The sequence below is a fragment of the Ranitomeya imitator genome, chromosome 7 (assembly GCF_032444005.1).
Source record: "Ranitomeya imitator isolate aRanImi1 chromosome 7, aRanImi1.pri, whole genome shotgun sequence".
Lineage (NCBI taxonomy): Eukaryota > Metazoa > Chordata > Amphibia > Anura > Dendrobatidae > Ranitomeya > Ranitomeya imitator.
Window position 1 is genome coordinate 217,542,840 of NC_091288.1, and position 18,959 is coordinate 217,561,798.

General features: G+C 51.8%; 1 protein-coding gene across 2 annotated transcripts in view; it reads right to left on the bottom strand.

The window, feature by feature from the left end:
* Nucleotides 1-2,447: 2,447 nt before the first annotated feature.
* CORO1A (coronin 1A) overlaps nucleotides 2,448-18,959 on the bottom strand; it is a 193,414-nt gene continuing 176,902 nt past the window's right edge. For both annotated transcript variants that reach the window (XM_069734952.1, XM_069734951.1), the window contains 12 exons: nucleotides 12,337-12,490; nucleotides 11,404-11,594; nucleotides 10,846-11,051; nucleotides 8,555-8,677; nucleotides 8,298-8,427; nucleotides 4,176-4,357; nucleotides 3,921-4,040; nucleotides 3,706-3,810; nucleotides 3,475-3,620; nucleotides 3,344-3,401; nucleotides 3,051-3,272; nucleotides 2,448-2,975 (listed from right to left, as the gene is read on the bottom strand). In XM_069734952.1, coding sequence (XP_069591053.1) covers nucleotides 2,871-2,975; nucleotides 3,051-3,272; nucleotides 3,344-3,401; nucleotides 3,475-3,620; nucleotides 3,706-3,810; nucleotides 3,921-4,040; nucleotides 4,176-4,357; nucleotides 8,298-8,427; nucleotides 8,555-8,677; nucleotides 10,846-11,043 — 1,389 coding nt within the window. In that variant the 5' untranslated portion in view covers nucleotides 11,044-11,051; nucleotides 11,404-11,594; nucleotides 12,337-12,490 and the 3' untranslated portion in view covers nucleotides 2,448-2,870. The remainder of the gene's footprint in view (nucleotides 2,976-3,050; nucleotides 3,273-3,343; nucleotides 3,402-3,474; nucleotides 3,621-3,705; nucleotides 3,811-3,920; nucleotides 4,041-4,175; nucleotides 4,358-8,297; nucleotides 8,428-8,554; nucleotides 8,678-10,845; nucleotides 11,052-11,403; nucleotides 11,595-12,336; nucleotides 12,491-18,959) is intronic.

The following is an 18,959-nucleotide window of genomic DNA, read 5'->3' on the forward strand; positions in this document are numbered from 1 at the left end:
CCTAGTGGTGACTGCAGACAGGATCTTATCATGTATCTCTGTGTACAGGGAGCTCCCCCTAGTGGTGTCTGCAGACAGGATCTTATCACGTATCTCTGTATACAGGGAGCTCCCCCTGGTGGTGGCTGCAGACAGGATCTTATCACGTATCTATGTATACAGGGAGCTCCCCTTAGTGGTGGCTGCAGACAGGATCTTATCACGTATCTCTATACAGAGAGCTCCTCCTAGTGGTGACTGCAGACAGGATCTTACCATGTATCTCTGTATACAGGGAGCTCCCCCTAGTGGTGACTGCAGACAGAATCTTATCATGTATCTGTATACAGGGAGTTCCCCCTAGTGGTGGCTGCAGACAGGATCTTATCATGTATCTCTGTATACAGGGAGCTCCCCCTAGTGGTGGCTGCAGACAGAATCTTATCATGTATCTCTGTATACAGGTAGCTCCCCCTAGTGGTGACTGCAGACAGGATCTTATCATGTATCTCTGTATACAGGGAGCTCCCCCTAGTGGTGGCTGCAGACAGAATCTTACCATGTATCTCTGTATACAGGGAGCTCCCCCTAGTGGTGGCTGCAGACAGGATCTTATCATGTATCTCTGTATACAGGGAGCTCCCCATAGTGGTGACTGCAGACAGAATCTTATCATGTATCTCTGTATACAGGTAGCTCCCCCTAGTGGTGACTGCAGACAGGATCTTATCATGTATCTCTGTATACAGGGAGCTCCCCCTAGTGGTGGCTGCAGACAGGATCTTATCACGTATCTCTATACAGAGAGCTCCTCCTAGTGGTGACTGCAGACAGGATCTTATCATGTATCTCTGTATACAGGGAGCTCCCCCTAGTGGTGGCTGCAGACAGAATCTTATCATGTATCTCTGTATACAGGTAGCTCCCCCTAGTGGTGACTGCAGACAGGATCTTATCATGTATCTCTGTATACAGGGAGCTCCCCCTAGTGGTGGCTGCAGACAGAATCTTATCATGTATCTCTGTATACAGGGAGCTCCCCCTAGTGGTGGCTGCAGACAGAATCTTATCATGTATCTCTGTATACAGGGAGCTCCCCCTAGTGGTGGCTGCAGACAGAATCTTATCATGTATCTGTATACAGGGAGCTCCCCCTAGTGGTGGCTGCAGACAGGATCTTATCATGTATCTCTGTATACAGGGAGCTCCCCCTAGTGATGACTGCAGACAGGATCTTATCATGTATCTGTATACAGGGAGCTCCCCCTAGTGATGACTGCAGACAGGATCTTATCATGTATCTGTATACAGGGAGCTCCCCCTAGTGGTGGCTGCAGACAGGATCTTATCACGTATCTCTGTATACAGGGAGCTCCCCCTAGTGGTGGCTGCAGACAGGATCTTATCACGTATCTCTGTATACAGGGAGCTCCCCCTAGTGGTGGCTGCAGACAGGATCTTATCACGTATCTCTGTATACAGGGAGCTCCCCCTAGTGGTGGCTGCAGACAGGATCTTATCACGTATCTGTATACAGGGAGCTCCCCCTAGTGGTGGCTGCAGACAGGATCTTATCATGTATCTCTGTATACAGGGAGCTCCCCCTAGTTGTGGCTGCAGACAGGATCTTATCCTGTATCTCTGTATACAGGGAGCTCCCCCTAGTGGTGGCTGCAGACAGGATCTTATCACGTATCTCTGTATACAGGGAGCTCCCCCTAGTGGTAGCTGCAGACAGGATCTTATCGTGTATCTCTGTATACAGGGAGCTCCCCCTAGTGGTGGCTGCAGACAGGATATTATCGTGTATCTCTGTATACAGGGAGCTCCCCCTAGTGGTGGCTGCAGACAGGATCTTATCGTGTATCTCTGTATACAGGGAGCTCCCCCTAGTGGTGGCTGCAGACAGGATCTTATCGTGTATCTCTGTATACAGGGAGCTCCCCCTAGTGGTGGCTGCAGACAGGATATTATCGTGTATCTATGTATACAGGGAGCTCCCCCTAGTGGTGACTGCAGGCAGGATATTATCGTGTATCTCTGTATACAGGGAGCTCCCCCTAGTGGTGGCTGCAGACAGGATCTTATCGTGTATCTCTGTATACAGGGAGCTCCCCCTAGCGGTGGCTGCAGACAGGATCTTATCGTGTATCTCTGTATACAGGGAGCTCCCCCTAGCGGTGGCTGCAGACAGGATCTTATCGTGTATCTCTGTATACAGGGAGCTCCCCCTAGTGGTGGCTGCAGACAGGATCTTATCGTGTATCTCTGTATACAGGGAGCTCCCCCTAGTGGTGGCTGCAGACAGGATCTTATCGTGTATCTCTGTATACAGGGAGCTCCCCCTAGCGGTGGCTGCAGACAGGATCTTATCATGTATCTCTGTATACAGGGAGCTCCCCCTAGTGGTGGCTGCAGACAGGATCTTATCATGTAGCTCTATACATACAGTTTGAGGCTGTAGACAATTTACTATTTTTCTGGTTTGTATTTTATTATTAAACAGTAATTTATTTATAAAAAGATGAACTATCCTGCCGTTCACTTCTGTTTCCACATTGCTGCAGTATTGTCTCTATGATCGGGCAGCTTTGCCATTCGGTACCGCAGGAAAGCTGGATGCTGTCACCAGGGATTAGACATAGAAGAACCTGACAAGATGATGGCTCGAGGGGTCTTTTTGGGGTTGGGAAATGATATCAGGTATCATAATCAGTAATATTTACACCTTGCTGTGCCCCCCAGATTGGCGCAGAGGACTGCGGTGGGCAGACTGTACGATGTCGGTGTCATTAGCCCCCCGTCTGTGCTGTTGTCCGCGGTCGCCTGGTCTGAGGTCGGATTGATGGCCCCTTGTGATGTCCTTCAGGAGGATGGAGGGTGTCTCCCGGCTAGTTGGACGCTTTGCCCTCCAGCTCGGCGATGCGCTGCCCCTGCTCCGTGACGGTGGCCTTCAGCTGCTTTATCTCCTCCATCAGCTGCTCCAGGCTGGAGTCCTGTGTGTGGAAGGACAGATGCGTCAGTGGACGGCGGATTGTGGCCCGCAGCACCCCGTGTGTGACGCCTCTTACCCCGCTGGCCCCGCTCCCGTTGGACGACTGGCTGCGTTTCGGCAGCCGCACGTTCAGGACGTTCTTGGTGACCTTCAGTTCTCGGCTTTTGCTCGGGACGTATCCGTCCTTCAGGGAGATGAGCAGCGGCTCGGCGTTCTGGCCCGACAGCCACTCGTCCACGGTGAGCGCGGGGTCTGGGCCGATGGTGTCCGGGTACAGATCGTCCTGGAACAGGTCAGACTGCGGAGGATAGGAGTGACAGTCAGTCCTGCCCCTGTGCCCGTCCGATGCCCGCCGGAGCAGGGTCTCACCTTCCTGGGCACCGTCATGGCGATGGGTTCACATTTCCTCTCGTGCAGCTTGTAGAATCTGAAACGATATATTCCCCGTAAAGATGGCACCGCCGAGCCGACAGTGGGCGCCGCTCCGCCATGACACCTACCTGGCGATCTCGCACTTGTTCACCTCCAGGCCGCGCTTTGGCATGTAGCCCATCCCCCGCTGGGAGTCCTTACTGCTGTACAGCGACAGGTAGTGAACGTAGGGCGCCTCGTCCGTCACCTCGAAGTAGCGGATGCTGCTGTCCCCCTGTGACGAGACACAGAAATGTGACCCCTGCCGCGTCCGACCCCCCCCATAAAGACGGGCACTGTGCAGAATCGCCATCGCCCACCTTCCCGCACACATAGACGATATTCGTATCAGGGTCGAAGAAGGGGATGAGGACGCCGCTGCTCGTGTCCAGCTCCTGCAGGGTCAGCGGAGAGTCGAAGGCCTTCTGTAGAGGAGAAACACAAGACGTGGAGGTGAGATGCTCTGCGGGTGCAGACATCTGCAGGTGTCACACTGCGGGCAGCCAGAAGGTGGCGGCACTCCGCAGTGACTCACCGTGTCCCATAGGGCCACCTGTCGCTCGCTCATCCGGCTGAACCCTGTGGTCAGTATCTGCTCATCGGACACAAAGATGGCGCGGACTGGCCGGCTGCCCTCGTGGGGCTTCTCCTTCTCCTGCAGGAAGAGGACAGAGCGCTGGATGCAATCACTGGGGCAATGTGTGCTGCTGCCGCCCTGCTGGTGGATTCGGGTATTGCCTCTACATTGACAATGACAGGATGCTCTGCAGGTGCAATGCTCTGCGCTCACCGTTATCACGGTCCCGGCTCTGGGCTCTATGATCCGGACCTTCTTGTCTTTGCAGGAGGTGCAGATGAGGGACCCGTTCCTGTTCCAGGCCACGCTGTATATGAGGTCGGTGTGAGTCTCGTCTATGGAGATGATGGACTGTCCGCAGCCCACGTCCCAGATCAGGACGACGTTGTCGCACCCTGGGGATACAGAACACGGTACATGGTCCCCCCGGCCAACAGTGCCGCCTGCGCTATATGACGAGGGTCCCGCTGTGCCCACTTATCACCCGCCCCCTGTACAGAACATTACTACCCTCCCCCACAGCTAACAGTGCCGCCTGCGCTATATGACGAGGGTCCCACTGTGCCCACTTATCACCCGTACAGAACATTACTACCCTCCCCCACAGCTAACAGTGCCGCCTGCGCTATGACGAGGGTCCCACTGTGCCCACTTATCACCCGTACAGAACATTACTACCCTCCCCCACAGCTAACAGTGCCGCCTGCGCTATATGACGAGGGTCCCACTGTGCCCACTTATCACCCGTACAGAACATTACTACCCTCCCCCACAGCTAACAGTGCCGCCTGCGCTATGACGAGGGTCCCACTGTGCCCACTTATCACCCGTACAGAACATTACTACCCTCCCCCACAGCTAACAGTGCCGCCTGCGCTATATGACGAGGGTCCCACTGTGCCCACTTATCACCCGTACAGAACATTACTACCCTCCCCCACAGCTAACAGTGCCGCCTGCGCTATGACGAGGGTCCCACTGTGCCCACTTATCACCCTGTACAGAACATTACTACCCTCCCCCACAGCTAACAGTGCCGCCTGCGCTATATGACGAGGGTCCCGCTGTGCCCACTTATCACCCGCACCCCGTACAGAACACGGTACATGGTCCCCCCCCGGCCAACAGTGCCGCCTGCGCTATATGACGAGGGTCCCGCTGTGCCCACTTATCACCCGCACCCCGTACAGAACATTACTACCCTCCCCCACAGCTAACAGTGCCGCCTGCGCTATATGACGAGGGTCCCGCTGTGCCCACTTATCACCCGTACAGAACATTACTACCCCCCCCCACAGCTAACAGTGCCGCCTGCGCTATATGACGAGGGTCCCGCTGTGCCCACTTATCACCCGCACCCCGTACAGAATATTACTACCCTCCCCCCGGCCAACAGTGCCGCCTGCGCTATATGACGAGTGTCCCGCTGTGCCCACTTATCACCCGTACAGAACATTACTACCCTCCCCCACAGCTAACAGTGCCGCCTGCGCTATATGACGAGGGTCCCGCTGTGCCCACTTATCACCCGTACAGAACATTACTACCCTCCCCCACAGCTAACAGTGCCGCCTGCGCTATATGACGAGGGTCCCGCTGTGCCCACTTATTACCCGCACCCTGTACAGAACATTACTACCCTCCCCCACAGCTAACAGTGCCGCCTGCGCTATATGACGAGGGTCCCGCTGTGCCCACTTATCACCCGTACAGAACATTACTACCCCCCCCCACAGCTAACAGTGCCGCCTGCGCTATATGACGAGGGTCCCGCTGTGCCCACTTATCACCCGCACCCTGTACAGAACATTACTACCCTCCCCCACAGCTAACAGTGCCGCCTGCGCTATATGACGAGGGTCCCTCTGTGCCCACTTATCACCCGCACCCTGTACAGAACATTACTACCCTCCCCCACAGCTAACAGTGCCGCCTGCGCTATATGACGAGGGTCCCTCTGTGCCCACTTATCACCCGCACCCTGTACAGAACATTACTACCCTCCCCCACAGCTAACAGTGCCGCCTGCGCTATATGACGAGGGTCCCTCTGTGCCCACTTATCACCCGCACCCTGTACAGAACATTACTACCCTCCCCCACAGCTAACAGTGCCGCCTGCGCTATATGACGAGGGTCCCGCTGTGCCCACTTTCCCCCCCCTACAGAACATTACTACCCTCCCCCACAGTTAACAGTGCCGCCTGCGCTATATGACGAGGGTCCCGCTGTGCCCACTTATTACCCGCACGCCGTACAGAACATCACTACCCTCCCCCACAGCTAACAGTGCCGCCTGCGCTATATGACGAGGGTCCCGCTGTGCCCACTTTCCCCCCCCTACAGAACATTACTACCCTCCCCCACAGCTAACAGTGCCGCCTGCGCTATATGACGAGGGTCCCGCTGTGCCCACTTATCACCCGTACAGAACATTACTACCCCCCCCCACAGCTAACAGTGCCGCCTGCGCTATATGACTAGGGTCCCGCTGTGCCCACTTATCACCCGTACAGAACATCACTACCCTCCCCCACAGCTAACAGTGCCGCCTGCGCGATATGACGAGGGTCCCGCTGTGCCCACTTATTACCCGCACCCCGTACAGAACATTACTACCCTCCCCCACAGCTAACAGTGCCGCCTGCGCTATATGACGAGGGTCCCGCTGTGCCCACATGTTGCCCCCTCACTCCATCGTTTCGGTTGTATTTCCGTGCTCTGAGCTCGGGCCGTTACATGAGCGCGATCGATAATACTGAAGTCGTTTATCGCTTGTTTCCGACCTCTGAAGAACAATGATGGAGAAAACGATCAGTAATAGATCAATCCGTCGCCATGCAGGATCATGGCATCGGCAGCACATCTGCAGATCACAGCGGCGATGTGCTGCCGAGAACAATCATTCTGTTCCAGCATAAACAATCCAACGACTCGATCACTGAGCAGCATTTTACTTGTTTGTTGGGCGATTGCCGACATTTTTATATCTATGAACCCTCGTCTGCCGGGATTAATAAATGTGAATACTCATGTATACCCAGCACATGCATACGCACACACGTATACCCAGCACATGCATACGCACACACATGTATACGCACACACATGTACACACAGCACATGCATGTATACGCACGCACATGTATACCCAGCACATGCATACGCACACACATGTATACGCACACACGTATACCCAGCACATGCATACGCACACACACGTATACCCAGCACATGCATACGCACACACATGTATACACAGCACATGCATACGCACACAAATATATACACAGCACATGCATACGCACACACATGTATACACAGCACATGCATACGCACACGTATACACAGCACATGCATACGCACACGTATACACAGCACATGCATACGCACACAAATATATACACAGCACATGCATACGCACACATGTATACACAGCACACGCATACGCACACACATGTATAAACAGCACATGTATACACACACATGTATACAAAGCACATGTATACGCTCACACATGTATACACAGCACATGCATACGCACACAAATATATACACAGCACATGCATACGCACACAAATATATACACAGCACATGCACACACAGCACATGCATACGCTCACACATGTATACACAGCACATGCATACACATACACATGTATACACAGCACATGCATACGCTCACACATGTATACACAGCACATGCATACGCACACAAATATATACACAGCACATGCATACGCACACAAATATATACACAGCACATGCACACACAGCACATGCATACGCTCACACATGTATACACAGCACATGCATATGCATACACATACACATGTATACACAGCACATGCATACGCTCACACATGTATACACAGCACATGCATACGCACACAAATATATACACAGCACATGCATACGCACTCAAATATATACACAGCACATGCACACACAGCACATGCATACGCGCACACACATGTATACACAGCACATGCACACGCGCACACATGTATACACAGCACATGCACACACAAATACGCAGCACATGCATACGCACACAAATATATACACAGCACATGCGCACACACATGCATGCACACGCATGTATACACAGAGCACATGTATGCGCACATGCATGTATACACAGCATATGCATACATACACACGTACACACAGCACATGCATACGTATATACACATTGCACATGACTAACAGTGCAGCCGGTGCTGTATGGTGTGGGTTACACGTTGCCCCCTTACCGAGCACCACTACCCTTCCCCCACGGCTCCCGCTGCCGCCTATGCGGTATGATTTGGGTTATATTGTGCCCATTTCTTACCTGCACTCAGCAGGACGTTCTGAGCAGTCGGATGCCACAAAACGATGCCCACCCTCTTTGTGTGACCCTCCAGAGTGACAAGGGGATCTGTGAGGGAGCGGGTGAGACCACCGTCCGGAATCTCCCACACCTGGTGAGAAAGTGGAGGCACGAGTAACTGGCTGTGCACTGGTGTCTGGCCATGACATCACACAGAAGGGCCACCATGAGGGGGCAGCACCCATCATCTCGCCACCATTAACTGCCCCCACTCTTACCATGACCGTGCAGTCCTCTGAGCCGCTGGCAATGACGTTGTCGTTGTGGGGGCACCAGTCAATGTCCAGCACCGGAGCCGTGTGCCCACAGACCACAGGCTGAGACTTATCCAACCGTCCTGTCTGCGAAGAGACGACACATGAAGAGAACCTGGCACGTGTGTGCTCCCCGCAGAGCACCTCTCAGCTCCGCCCCCGCAGAGCACAACTCAGCCCCGCCCCCACAGAGCACAACTCAGCCCCGCCCCCACAGAGCACCACTCAGCCCCGCCCCCGCAGAGCACCTCTCAGCCCCGCAGAGCACCTCTCGGCCCCGCCCCCGCAGAGCACCTCTCGCCCCCGCAGACCACCAGTCAGCCCCGCCCCCACAGTATCTCAGCCCTTCTATCTACGACCTGCTGTGAACACTGCATCTCCTACAATACAGAGCAGACATGCTGTATACCCACGCAAGGGGGTGGTGGTGAGATTTGGGGCTTCTGTAACTCAGAAGTTTACAGGAAGCCAGCAGAATTGTGAATGCAGCTCTGACAACCTGGATAGTAATATATAACACATAATCCAGATTAACAAAATCCTGGAAAAAAAAAAAAGGAGTGACTGAATTATCTGAATTATATAGAAAAATAGACGATATTTTATTTAAAAATGTCAAAAACAAATAAATGAGTTAGAAAGGTGCCGTATGTCAACGATATATATATCTCAATAGGCACTGAGCCAAACTGAAGTTTGAGGGTCCACGTGATCATTGGTAACATCATTAAGGTGCTATAAGTACATGCAGGTCTCTGTTATAGTCAGTGCATTACTGCAGATACATGCCCGGGGAAATCTAGTGTGCGGCTATCATACAAATACAAAGTCGCAAGTGCTGGACCGCCACTGCGTCTCCTGACGCGCCCCTGGGAGAATAGGCAAAACGCGCGTTGGGGTGGGGAGACGCAGTGACGGTCCAACACTTGCTCTGATTTCAGGTAAAAAATAGACTCTGCTCCCATTTTTTAATAAAATATCATCTATTTTTCAGTCACTCCTTTTTTTTCCCGGATTTTGTTAATCTGGATTATGTGTTATAGGTTCTGATACGGCGTTGGACCGTGTGGTAAATGGTTATGGACTGATATGCTAACCAGGATAGTGAGTCAGAGATGTGCTAGGAGTAGTCGTCCCTTCCCCCGCTCCTCACAGGGAGGCGCAAACACTTCGTTGTGCGATGAGCTGCGGTCGGATGCTCTGCAGCGATGCTGGTGACATTAGTGATGTGGGTTTTCACGCTCGTTCCTCCCATCGCTGTGGTTTGTACGAGGAAGGTGTCGCGAGAATCGACCTTCAGGACCAAATAAGGACAAGTCTGAGCGGCACGGAGTCACCGCACTTCCTCTATCACTGTAGAGTCGGGATGGGGGTGAACACTCACAAGTCATGGGGGTACCCCCTTTTTTCAGGGTCCACAATCCTGTTAGGTTGTCAGACACACATCTGTCTCCGGGTGCCCGTTTCGCCTCAGCACCAGATAAAGGGTCGCGCTGGCAGGAACCACGTTTAATTTTCACGCGCTAGTAATACAAATGGCTGAAGGGGTTAAATGCTCGTCCTCGGCCGCTCTGCAGATTTAATGATGGTCATAAGATGTTCTACCCCCCCATCGCTCACACAGCGGGCATGTCACGGGGACACACAGGGGCCATTGTGCGCTGCGATCACTGCGCGGCCCCCGTGTGATCCGTGTGTATCAGCCGCCGCTCCGGCCCTGTCTGCGCCATCCTCAGCACCGGGCTCGGGTGTATGACGGCGTCTTGACCTGTCTGGTGCCACTCGTACCGTGAATGCACGGAATCATGGCAGCCAGCAGACGGCACCAGTGATTGGCAGCGATGTGGGCGATCGGCCGCCGAGATCTATGCACATGTATGTCGCTGGTGCGGCCCCCGTGTGATCCCTGTGTATCAGTCGCCGCTCCGGCCCTGTCTGCGCCATCCTCAGCACCGGGCTCGGGTGTATGACGGCGTCTTTACCGATCTGGTGCCACTCGTACCGTGAATTAATGGGCCATGGGGGCCAGCAGACGGCACCTGTGATTGGCAGCAACGTGGGCGATCGGCCGCCGAGATCTATGCACATATATGTCGCTGGCGCAGCCTCGCAGCCTTTTCACCTGCATCAGCTCTCTCCACTTCCTGTGACAAAACCACCACATCCTGACCACAGCCAACGCTTTCAGCTCTTGCAGGAACTTCTGTAAAATGAATGCGCCCTGCTCCCCCGACCGTTCATCTGCCATCACCCACCTTGGACAGGGGCAGCACCATGAAGGCTCCTCCGCCGCTGGCCTCCACCACGATGGCCAGAAACTTGGGGTTGACGGCGCAGAAGTTGCTGTCCCATGTGTTCTGCGATACGCGGATGTCGTCGTAGCACTGGTCGGCCTTCACCGGCTGCCCGAAGACGTGGCGGAATTTACTGCTGCGGACGACCTTCCTGCTCATGACGAGGCCTGAGAGACGGGGAGAAGGGATGAATGTGGGGGGCACAAATATACAGTGCTGGTGCCAGGAGGAGGCCGCGTAAAGCACGTCGTGGTCATCAATGGCAACGTCTTATTTTATCATTCGCCCCCAATTGCGATGATCTGGAGACTGCAGCCTAATGGCGGCACAACGTCCTGCAATCACGGGGGTCCGATATAAGTGACAAGACCCCATAATTACGTGGCCGCCTTGCAGGGGTAGAGGATCCACATTCTCCAAGATGACCCAGAACCTGTTGATGCCCCAAATAGGTCGTGTCGAGGGGATCAGTAAATGCGGCCGCAGTGCCGGGTACAATGGCAGCCCCCCGCCTCTTACCTGGTGTGCGGAGCGGGGTACGATGGAGGGTGATGCTCGGCGTCAGCTGCTCGGAGTCTGCATCAAACTTCTGCTTTTTAGGAGAATATTCTGTAAGACGGAGGAGGAGGAGTGCAGGAAGCCGGGTGGGGGTCAGATCTTCTTCCTCGGCAGGGGAGGGGTTAACTGCGATTCAAAATCTGGTCCCCAGGCTCAAAGCAGATAAAGGGTTAAATATCGTAAAAAGCGAACATTAATGACGAGGGGTGCGGAATGGAGGGGGTCCCCAAGATGTGGACCCCCAGTCAAGGTCGCGAGGTGATGGTGATCCCTAAATCTCTGCCTGTGACACTAGGGGGGGGGGGGGGTGGGGGAGGTGCAGATCGTCAGCTCCGTGGTCCAGGGAGGCTCCGAATGTCACCGTCTAGTGGGCAGCACTATAGGGGGTCCCGCATGAGGGGTCCATTGTACTTCTACATTCACTTTATTGTGTCAGTCTGCAATAGAAGTTGACGTAATGTCAATCAAAGGGGTTCTGCAGCAGCTGGGGCATATCTGCAATCATTTGCCCTATATAGTCACAGTGGTCAACACTGGCTAACTGGGTTCACTGCGGGGCGCGGACCGGCATCGGGGGGGCACGTACTGGCACCGGGGGGACACGGACTGGCACCGGGGGGCACGGACTGGCACTGGGGGGCACAGACCGGCACTGGGGGGGCGCGGACTGGCACTGGGGGGCGCGGACCGGCACCGGGGGGCACGGACCGGCATCGGGGGGGCACGGACCCGCACTGGGGGGGTGCACGGACCATCACTGGGAGTTATTACATTACGGGTGGTCCCGGCTGCGCTCATTATGGCGGACGTGCTGCTATTTTACCTCTCGTCGTCCTTCCGGGGGCTCTGATGTAACCCGCTCATTGCCTCACCCGGATTGTGTCACCCCCTTACCACATCCCGCAGTGGGCACAGAGTCGTCTTCTAATTGCCTCATGTTCACTCTTGGGGGCGGTATAACTCCTGAGGGCTGCTTTCAGGGCATGCTGGGAGTTGTAGTCCCACAGTGTCTGGAGCAGCACACGTCTGTAGGGTCATTTCTATAACACTGGGGAACAATTTGAAAAACATTTTCTGTTGAGTTCGGTTTTTGAGCTGATTTATACTAACATTGGCATGCTGATTCCAAAAATGTAGTCAGTTTTTTTCTAGCACGTCACGTTTTTCCTCCACAACTTACCTGCCAGAGAAGCACAATTGCACTGATATCTGTAATAAGACTTGTTATCTGATTACAATTCGACTCATATAGAGCTACGGGGCAACTTGTAAGAGTAGTCACAACTTTGTCATGCCTATTTCTTATATATTTCATTTTTTTAACATATTTGTACTATTTAAAAAAAAACAAACACTTTTTAGGTACAGTAGTTTACATAGTTTTGAGAAGACAAAAATCCTATAGTTCAAAAACTTGACGTGATAGAGAAAAACTGAGAACAGTTGTCTGACCTAACTCTTAAAAAATTGTGTTCCCCAGTCCGCCCGTATGTGCCTGTGAAATGGCGCCATCTAGAGGGCGAGTGGCCATGTAACCGCAGCCCATATTCTGGGACCGCTGCGCAGCGCCCTCTGCTGGCGGTCACTGTGCGCAGCATCACTAACCGAGCTGCACTCTGCGCTGTAACCTGCAAACATGGAAGATCTGAGATTGGAATAAAGATGAAGATACTTAGCGCATAAATTGGCCAATTCATGTGTATCCAGCAGCCAACAACAGACCGATCTCCTCTGCAAATGACGCCGCTCCTGGGCGGACGGTGGGAACAAGCTGTGATAATACCGCCACAGTGATGGGTGGAGCGCCCGGTCAGAAGCCGATGTAGAAATATCCGACAAGTGTGAACAGGTGCAAGCTCTAATGGCTGCGTGACTCCAGATATGAGGACGATTCACATTCACTTCATTAGAATTGTCTATATTTTACAGAAAATACAAAAAAAATGCTCCAAATGTTACAACACGAGTCCTAACGGTGATTCCAACTGAGCTGCATTGTCCAACGGGGTCTGAGGTCGTCTGAGCCCCAAAAAAGGCACAGAGACGACGACAAACAGCAAGAAAACGAGCACTATGTGATACTGTCTGCTGAGCCGTGTATCTAATCCTATCTTGTGTGATACTGTCTGCTGAGCCGTGTATCTAATCCTGTCCTGTGTGATACTGTCTGCTGAGCCGTGTATCTAATCCTATCCTTTGTGATACTGTCTGCTGAGCCGTGTATCTAATCCTGTCCTGTGTGATACTGACTGCTGAGCCGTGTATCTAATCCTATCCTGTGTGATACTGTCTGCTGAGCCGTGTATCTAATCCTATCCTTTGTGATACTGTCTGCTGAGCCGTGTATCTAATCCTGTCCTGTGTGATACTGTCTGCTGAGCCGTGTATCTAATCCTATCTTGTGTGATACTGTCTGCTGAGCCGTGTATCTAATCCTGTCCTGTGTGATACTGTCTGCTGAGCCGTGTATCTAATCCTATCCTTTGTGATACTGTCTGCTGAGCCGTGTATCTAATCCTGTCCTGTGTGATACTGACTGCTGAGCCGTGTATCTAATCCTATCCTGTGTGATACTGTCTGCTGAGCCGTGTATCTAATCCTCTCCTGTGATACTGTCTGCTGAGCCGTGTATCTAATCCTATCCTGTGTGATACTGTCTGCTGAGCCGTGTATCTAATCCTATCTTGTGTGATACTGTCTGCTGAGCCGTGTATCTAATCCTCTCCTGTGTGATACTGACTGCTGAGCCGTGTATCTAATCCTCTCCTGTGTGATACTGACTGCTGAGCCGTGTATCTAATCCTATCCTGTGTGATACTGACTGCTGAGCCGTGTATCTAATCCTCTCCTGTGAGATACTGACTGCTGAGCCGTGTATCTAATCCTATCCTGTGTGATACTGTCTGCTGAGCCGTGTATCTAATCCTCTCCTGTGTGATACTGTCTGCTGAGCCGTGTATCTAATCCTCTCCTGTGTGATACTGACTGCTGAGCCGTGTATCTAATCCTATATTGTGTGATACTGACTGCTGAACCGTGTATCTAATCCTATCTTGTGTGATACTGTCTGCTGAGCCGTGTATCTAATCCTATCTTGTGTGATACTGTCTGCTGAGCCGTGTATCTAATCCTGTCCTGTGTGATACTGTCTGCTGAGCCGTGTATCTAATCCTATCCTTTGTGATACTGTCTGCTGAGCCGTGTATCTAATCCTGTCCTGTGTGATACTGACTGCTGAGCCGTGTATCTAATCCTATCCTGTGTGATACTGTCTGCTGAGCCGTGTATCTAATCCTATCCTGTGTGATACTGTCTGCTGAGCCGTGTATCTAATCCTCTCCTGTGTGATACTGACTGCTGAGCCGTGTATCTAATCCTCTCCTGTGTGATACTGACTGCTGAGCCGTGTATCTAATCCTATCCTGTGTGATACTGACTGCTGAGCCGTGTATCTAATCCTCTCCTGTGTGATACTGTCTGCTGAGCCGTGTATCTAATCCTCTCCTGTGTGATACTGACTGCTGAGCCGTGTATCTAATCCTCTCCTGTGAGATACTGACTGCTGAGCCGTGTATCTAATCCTATCCTGTGTGATACTGTCTGCTGAGCCGTGTATCTAATCCTATCCTGTGTGATACTGTCTGCTGAGCCGTGTATCTAATCCTCTCCTGTGTGATACTGTCTGCTGAGCCGTGTATCTAATCCTGTCCTGTGTGATACTGTCTGCTGAGCCGTGTATCTAATCCTGTCCTGTGTGATACTGTCTGCTGAGCCGTGTATCTAATCCTGTCCTGTGTGATACTGTCTGCTGAGCCGTGTATCTAATCCTGTCCTGTGTGATACTGTCTGCTGAGCCGTGTATCTAATCCTGTCCTGTGTGATACTGTCTGCTGAGCCGTGTATCTAATCATATCCTGTGTGATACTGCCTGCTGAGCCGTGTATCTAATCCTCTCGTGTGATACTGACTGCTGAGCCGTGTATCTAATCCTATCCTGTGTGATACTGACTGCTGAGCCGTGTATCTAATCCTCTCCTGTGTGATACTGACTGCTGAGCCGTGTATCTAATCCTATCCTGTGTGATACTGCCTGCTGAGCCGTGTATCTAATCCTCTCCTGTGTGATACAGACTGCTGAGCCGTGTATCTAATCCTATCCTGTGTGATACTGCCTGCTGAGCCGTGTATCTAATCCTCTCCTGTGTGATACAGACTGCTGAGCCGTGTATCTAATCCTCTCCTGTGTGATACTGTCTGCTGAGCCGTGTATCTAATCCTATCCTGTGTGATACTGACTGCTGAGCCGTGTATCTAATCCTCTCCTGTGTGATACTGTCTGCTGAGCCGTGTATCTAATCCTATCGTGTGATACTGACTGCTGAGCCGTGTATCTAATCCTATCCTGTGTGATACTGACTGCTGAGCCGTGTATCTAATCCTCTCCTGTGTGATACTGTCTGCTGAGCCGTGTATCTAATCCTATCGTGTGATACTGACTGCTGAGCCGTGTATCTAATCCTATCCTGTGTGATACTGACTGCTGAGCCGTGTATCTAATCCTCTCCTGTGTGATACTGACTGCTGAGCCGTGTATCTAATCCTATCCTGTGTGATACTGACTGCTGAGCCGTGTATCTAATCCTATCCTGTGTGATACTGTCTGCTGAGCCGTGTATCTAATCCTATCCTGTGTGATACTGCCTGCTGAGCCGTGTATCTAATCCTCTCCTGTGTGATACTGACTGCTGAGCCGTGTATCTAATCCTATCCTGTGTGATACTGACTGCTGAGCCGTGTATCTAATCCTATCCTGTGTGATACTGACTGCTGAGCCGTGTATCTAATCCTATCCTGTGTGATACTGACTGCTGAGCCGTGTATCTAATCCTATCCTGTGTGATACTGTCTGCTGAGCCGTGTATCTAATCCTATCCTGTGTGATACTGCCTGCTGAGCCGTGTATCTAATCCTCTCCTGTGTGATACAGACTGCTGAGCCGTGTATCTAATCCTATCCTGTGTGATACTGACTGCTGAGCCGTGTATCTAATCCTATCCTGTGTGATACTGGCTGCTGAGCCGTGTATCTAATCCTATCCTGTGTGATACTGGCTGCTGAGCCGTGTATCTAATCCTATCCTGTGTGATACTGTCTGCTGAGCCGTGTATCTAATCCTCTCCTGTGTGATACTGCCTGCTGAGCCGTGTATCTAATCCTCTCCTGTGTGATACTGACTGCTGAGCCGTGTATCTAATCCTATCCTGTGTGATACTGACTGCTGAGCCGTGTATCTAATCCTCTCCTGTGTGATACTGACTGCTGAGCCGTGTATCTAATCCTCTCCTGTGTGATACTGACTGCTGAGCCGTGTATCTAATCCTATCCTGTGTGATACTGACTGCTGAGCCGTGTATCTAATCCTCTCCTGTGTGATACTGACTGCTGAGCCGTGTATCTAATCCTCTCCTGTGTGATACTGACTGCTGAGCCGTGTATCTAATCCTCTCCTGTGTGATACAGACTGCTGAGCCGTGTATCTAATCCTATCCTGTGTGATACTGACTGCTGAGCCGTGTATCTAATCCTATCCTGTGTGATACTGACAGCTGAGCCGTGTATCTAATCCTATCCTGTGTGATACTGACTGCTGAGCCGTGTATCTAATCCTATCCTGTGTGATACTGGCTGCTGAGCCGTGTATCTAATCCTATCCTGTGTGATACTGTCTGCTGAGCCGTGTATCTAATCCTCTCCTGTGTGATACTGCCTGCTGAGCCGTGTATCTAATCCTCTCCTGTGTGATACTGACTGCTGAGCCGTGTATCTAATCCTATCTTGTGTGATACTGACTGCTGAGCCGTGTATCTAATCCTCTCCTGTGTGATACTGACTGCTGAGCCGTGTATCTAATCCTCTCCTGTGTGATACTGACTGCTGAGCCGTGTATCTAATCCTCTCCTGTGTGATACAGACTGCTGAGCCGTGTATCTAATCCTATCCTGTGTGATACTGACTGCTGAGCCGTGTATCTAATCCTATCCTGTGTGATACTGACTGCTGAGCCGTGTATCTAATCCTATCCTGTGTGATACTGGCTGCTGAGCCGTGTATCTAATCCTATCCTGTGTGATACTGTCTGCTGAGCCGTGTATCTAATCCTCTCCTGTGTGATACTGCCTGCCGAGCCGTGTATCTAATCCTCTCCTGTGTGATACTGACTGCTGAGCCGTGTATCTAATCCTATCCTGTGTGATACTGACTGCTGAGCCGTGTATCTAATCCTCTCCTGTGTGATACTGACTGCTGAGCCGTGTATCTAATCCTCTCCTGTGTGATACTGACTGCTGAGCCGTGTATCTAATCCTATCCTGTGTGATACTGACTGCTGAGCCGTGTATCTAATCCTATCCTGTGTGATACTGACTGCTGAGCCGTGTATCTAATCCTATCCTGTGTGATACTGACTGCTGAGCCGTGTATCTAATCCTATCCTGTGTGATACTGACAGCTGAGCCGTGTATCTAATCCTATCCTGTGTGATACTGACTGCTGAGCCGTGTATCTAATCCTCTCCTGTGTGATACTGCCTGCTGAGCCGTGTATCTAATCCTCTCCTGTGTGATACTGACTGCTGAGCCGTGTATCTAATCCTATCCTGTGTGATACTGACTGCTGAGCCGTGTATCTAATCCTCTCCTGTGTGATACTGACTGCTGAGCCGTGTATCTAATCCTCTCCTGTGTGATACTGACTGCTGAGCCGTGTATCTAATCCTATCCTGTGTGATACTGACTGCTGAGCCGTGTATCTAATCCTATCCTGTGTGATACTGGCTGCTGAGCCGTGTATCTAATCCTATCCTGTGTGATACTGTCTGCTGAGCCGTGTATCTAATCCTCTCCTGTGTGATACTGCCTGCTGAGCCGTGTATCTAATCCTCTCCTGTGTGATACTGACTGCTGAGCCGTGTATCTAATCCTATCCTGTGTGATACTGACTGCTGAGCCGTGTATCTAATCCTCTCCTGTGTGATACTGACTGCTGAGCCGTGTATCTAATCCTCTCCTGTGTGATACTGACTGCTGAGCCGTGTATCTAATCCTATCCTGTGTGATACTGACTGCTGAGCCGTGTATCTAATCCTCTCCTGTGTGATACTGACTGCTGAGCCGTGTATCTAATCCTCTCCTGTGTGATACTGACTGCTGAGCCGTGTATCTAATCCTCTCCTGTGTGATACAGACTGCTGAGCCGTGTATCTAATCCTATCCTGTGTGATACTGACTGCTGAGCCGTGTATCTAATCCTATCCTGTGTGATACTGACAGCTGAGCCGTGTATCTAATCCTATCCTGTGTGATACTGACTGCTGAGCCGTGTATCTAATCCTATCCTGTGTGATACTGGCTGCTGAGCCGTGTATCTAATCCTATCCTGTGTGATACTGTCTGCTGAGCCGTGTATCTAATCCTCTCCTGTGTGATACTGCCTGCTGAGCCGTGTATCTAATCCTCTCC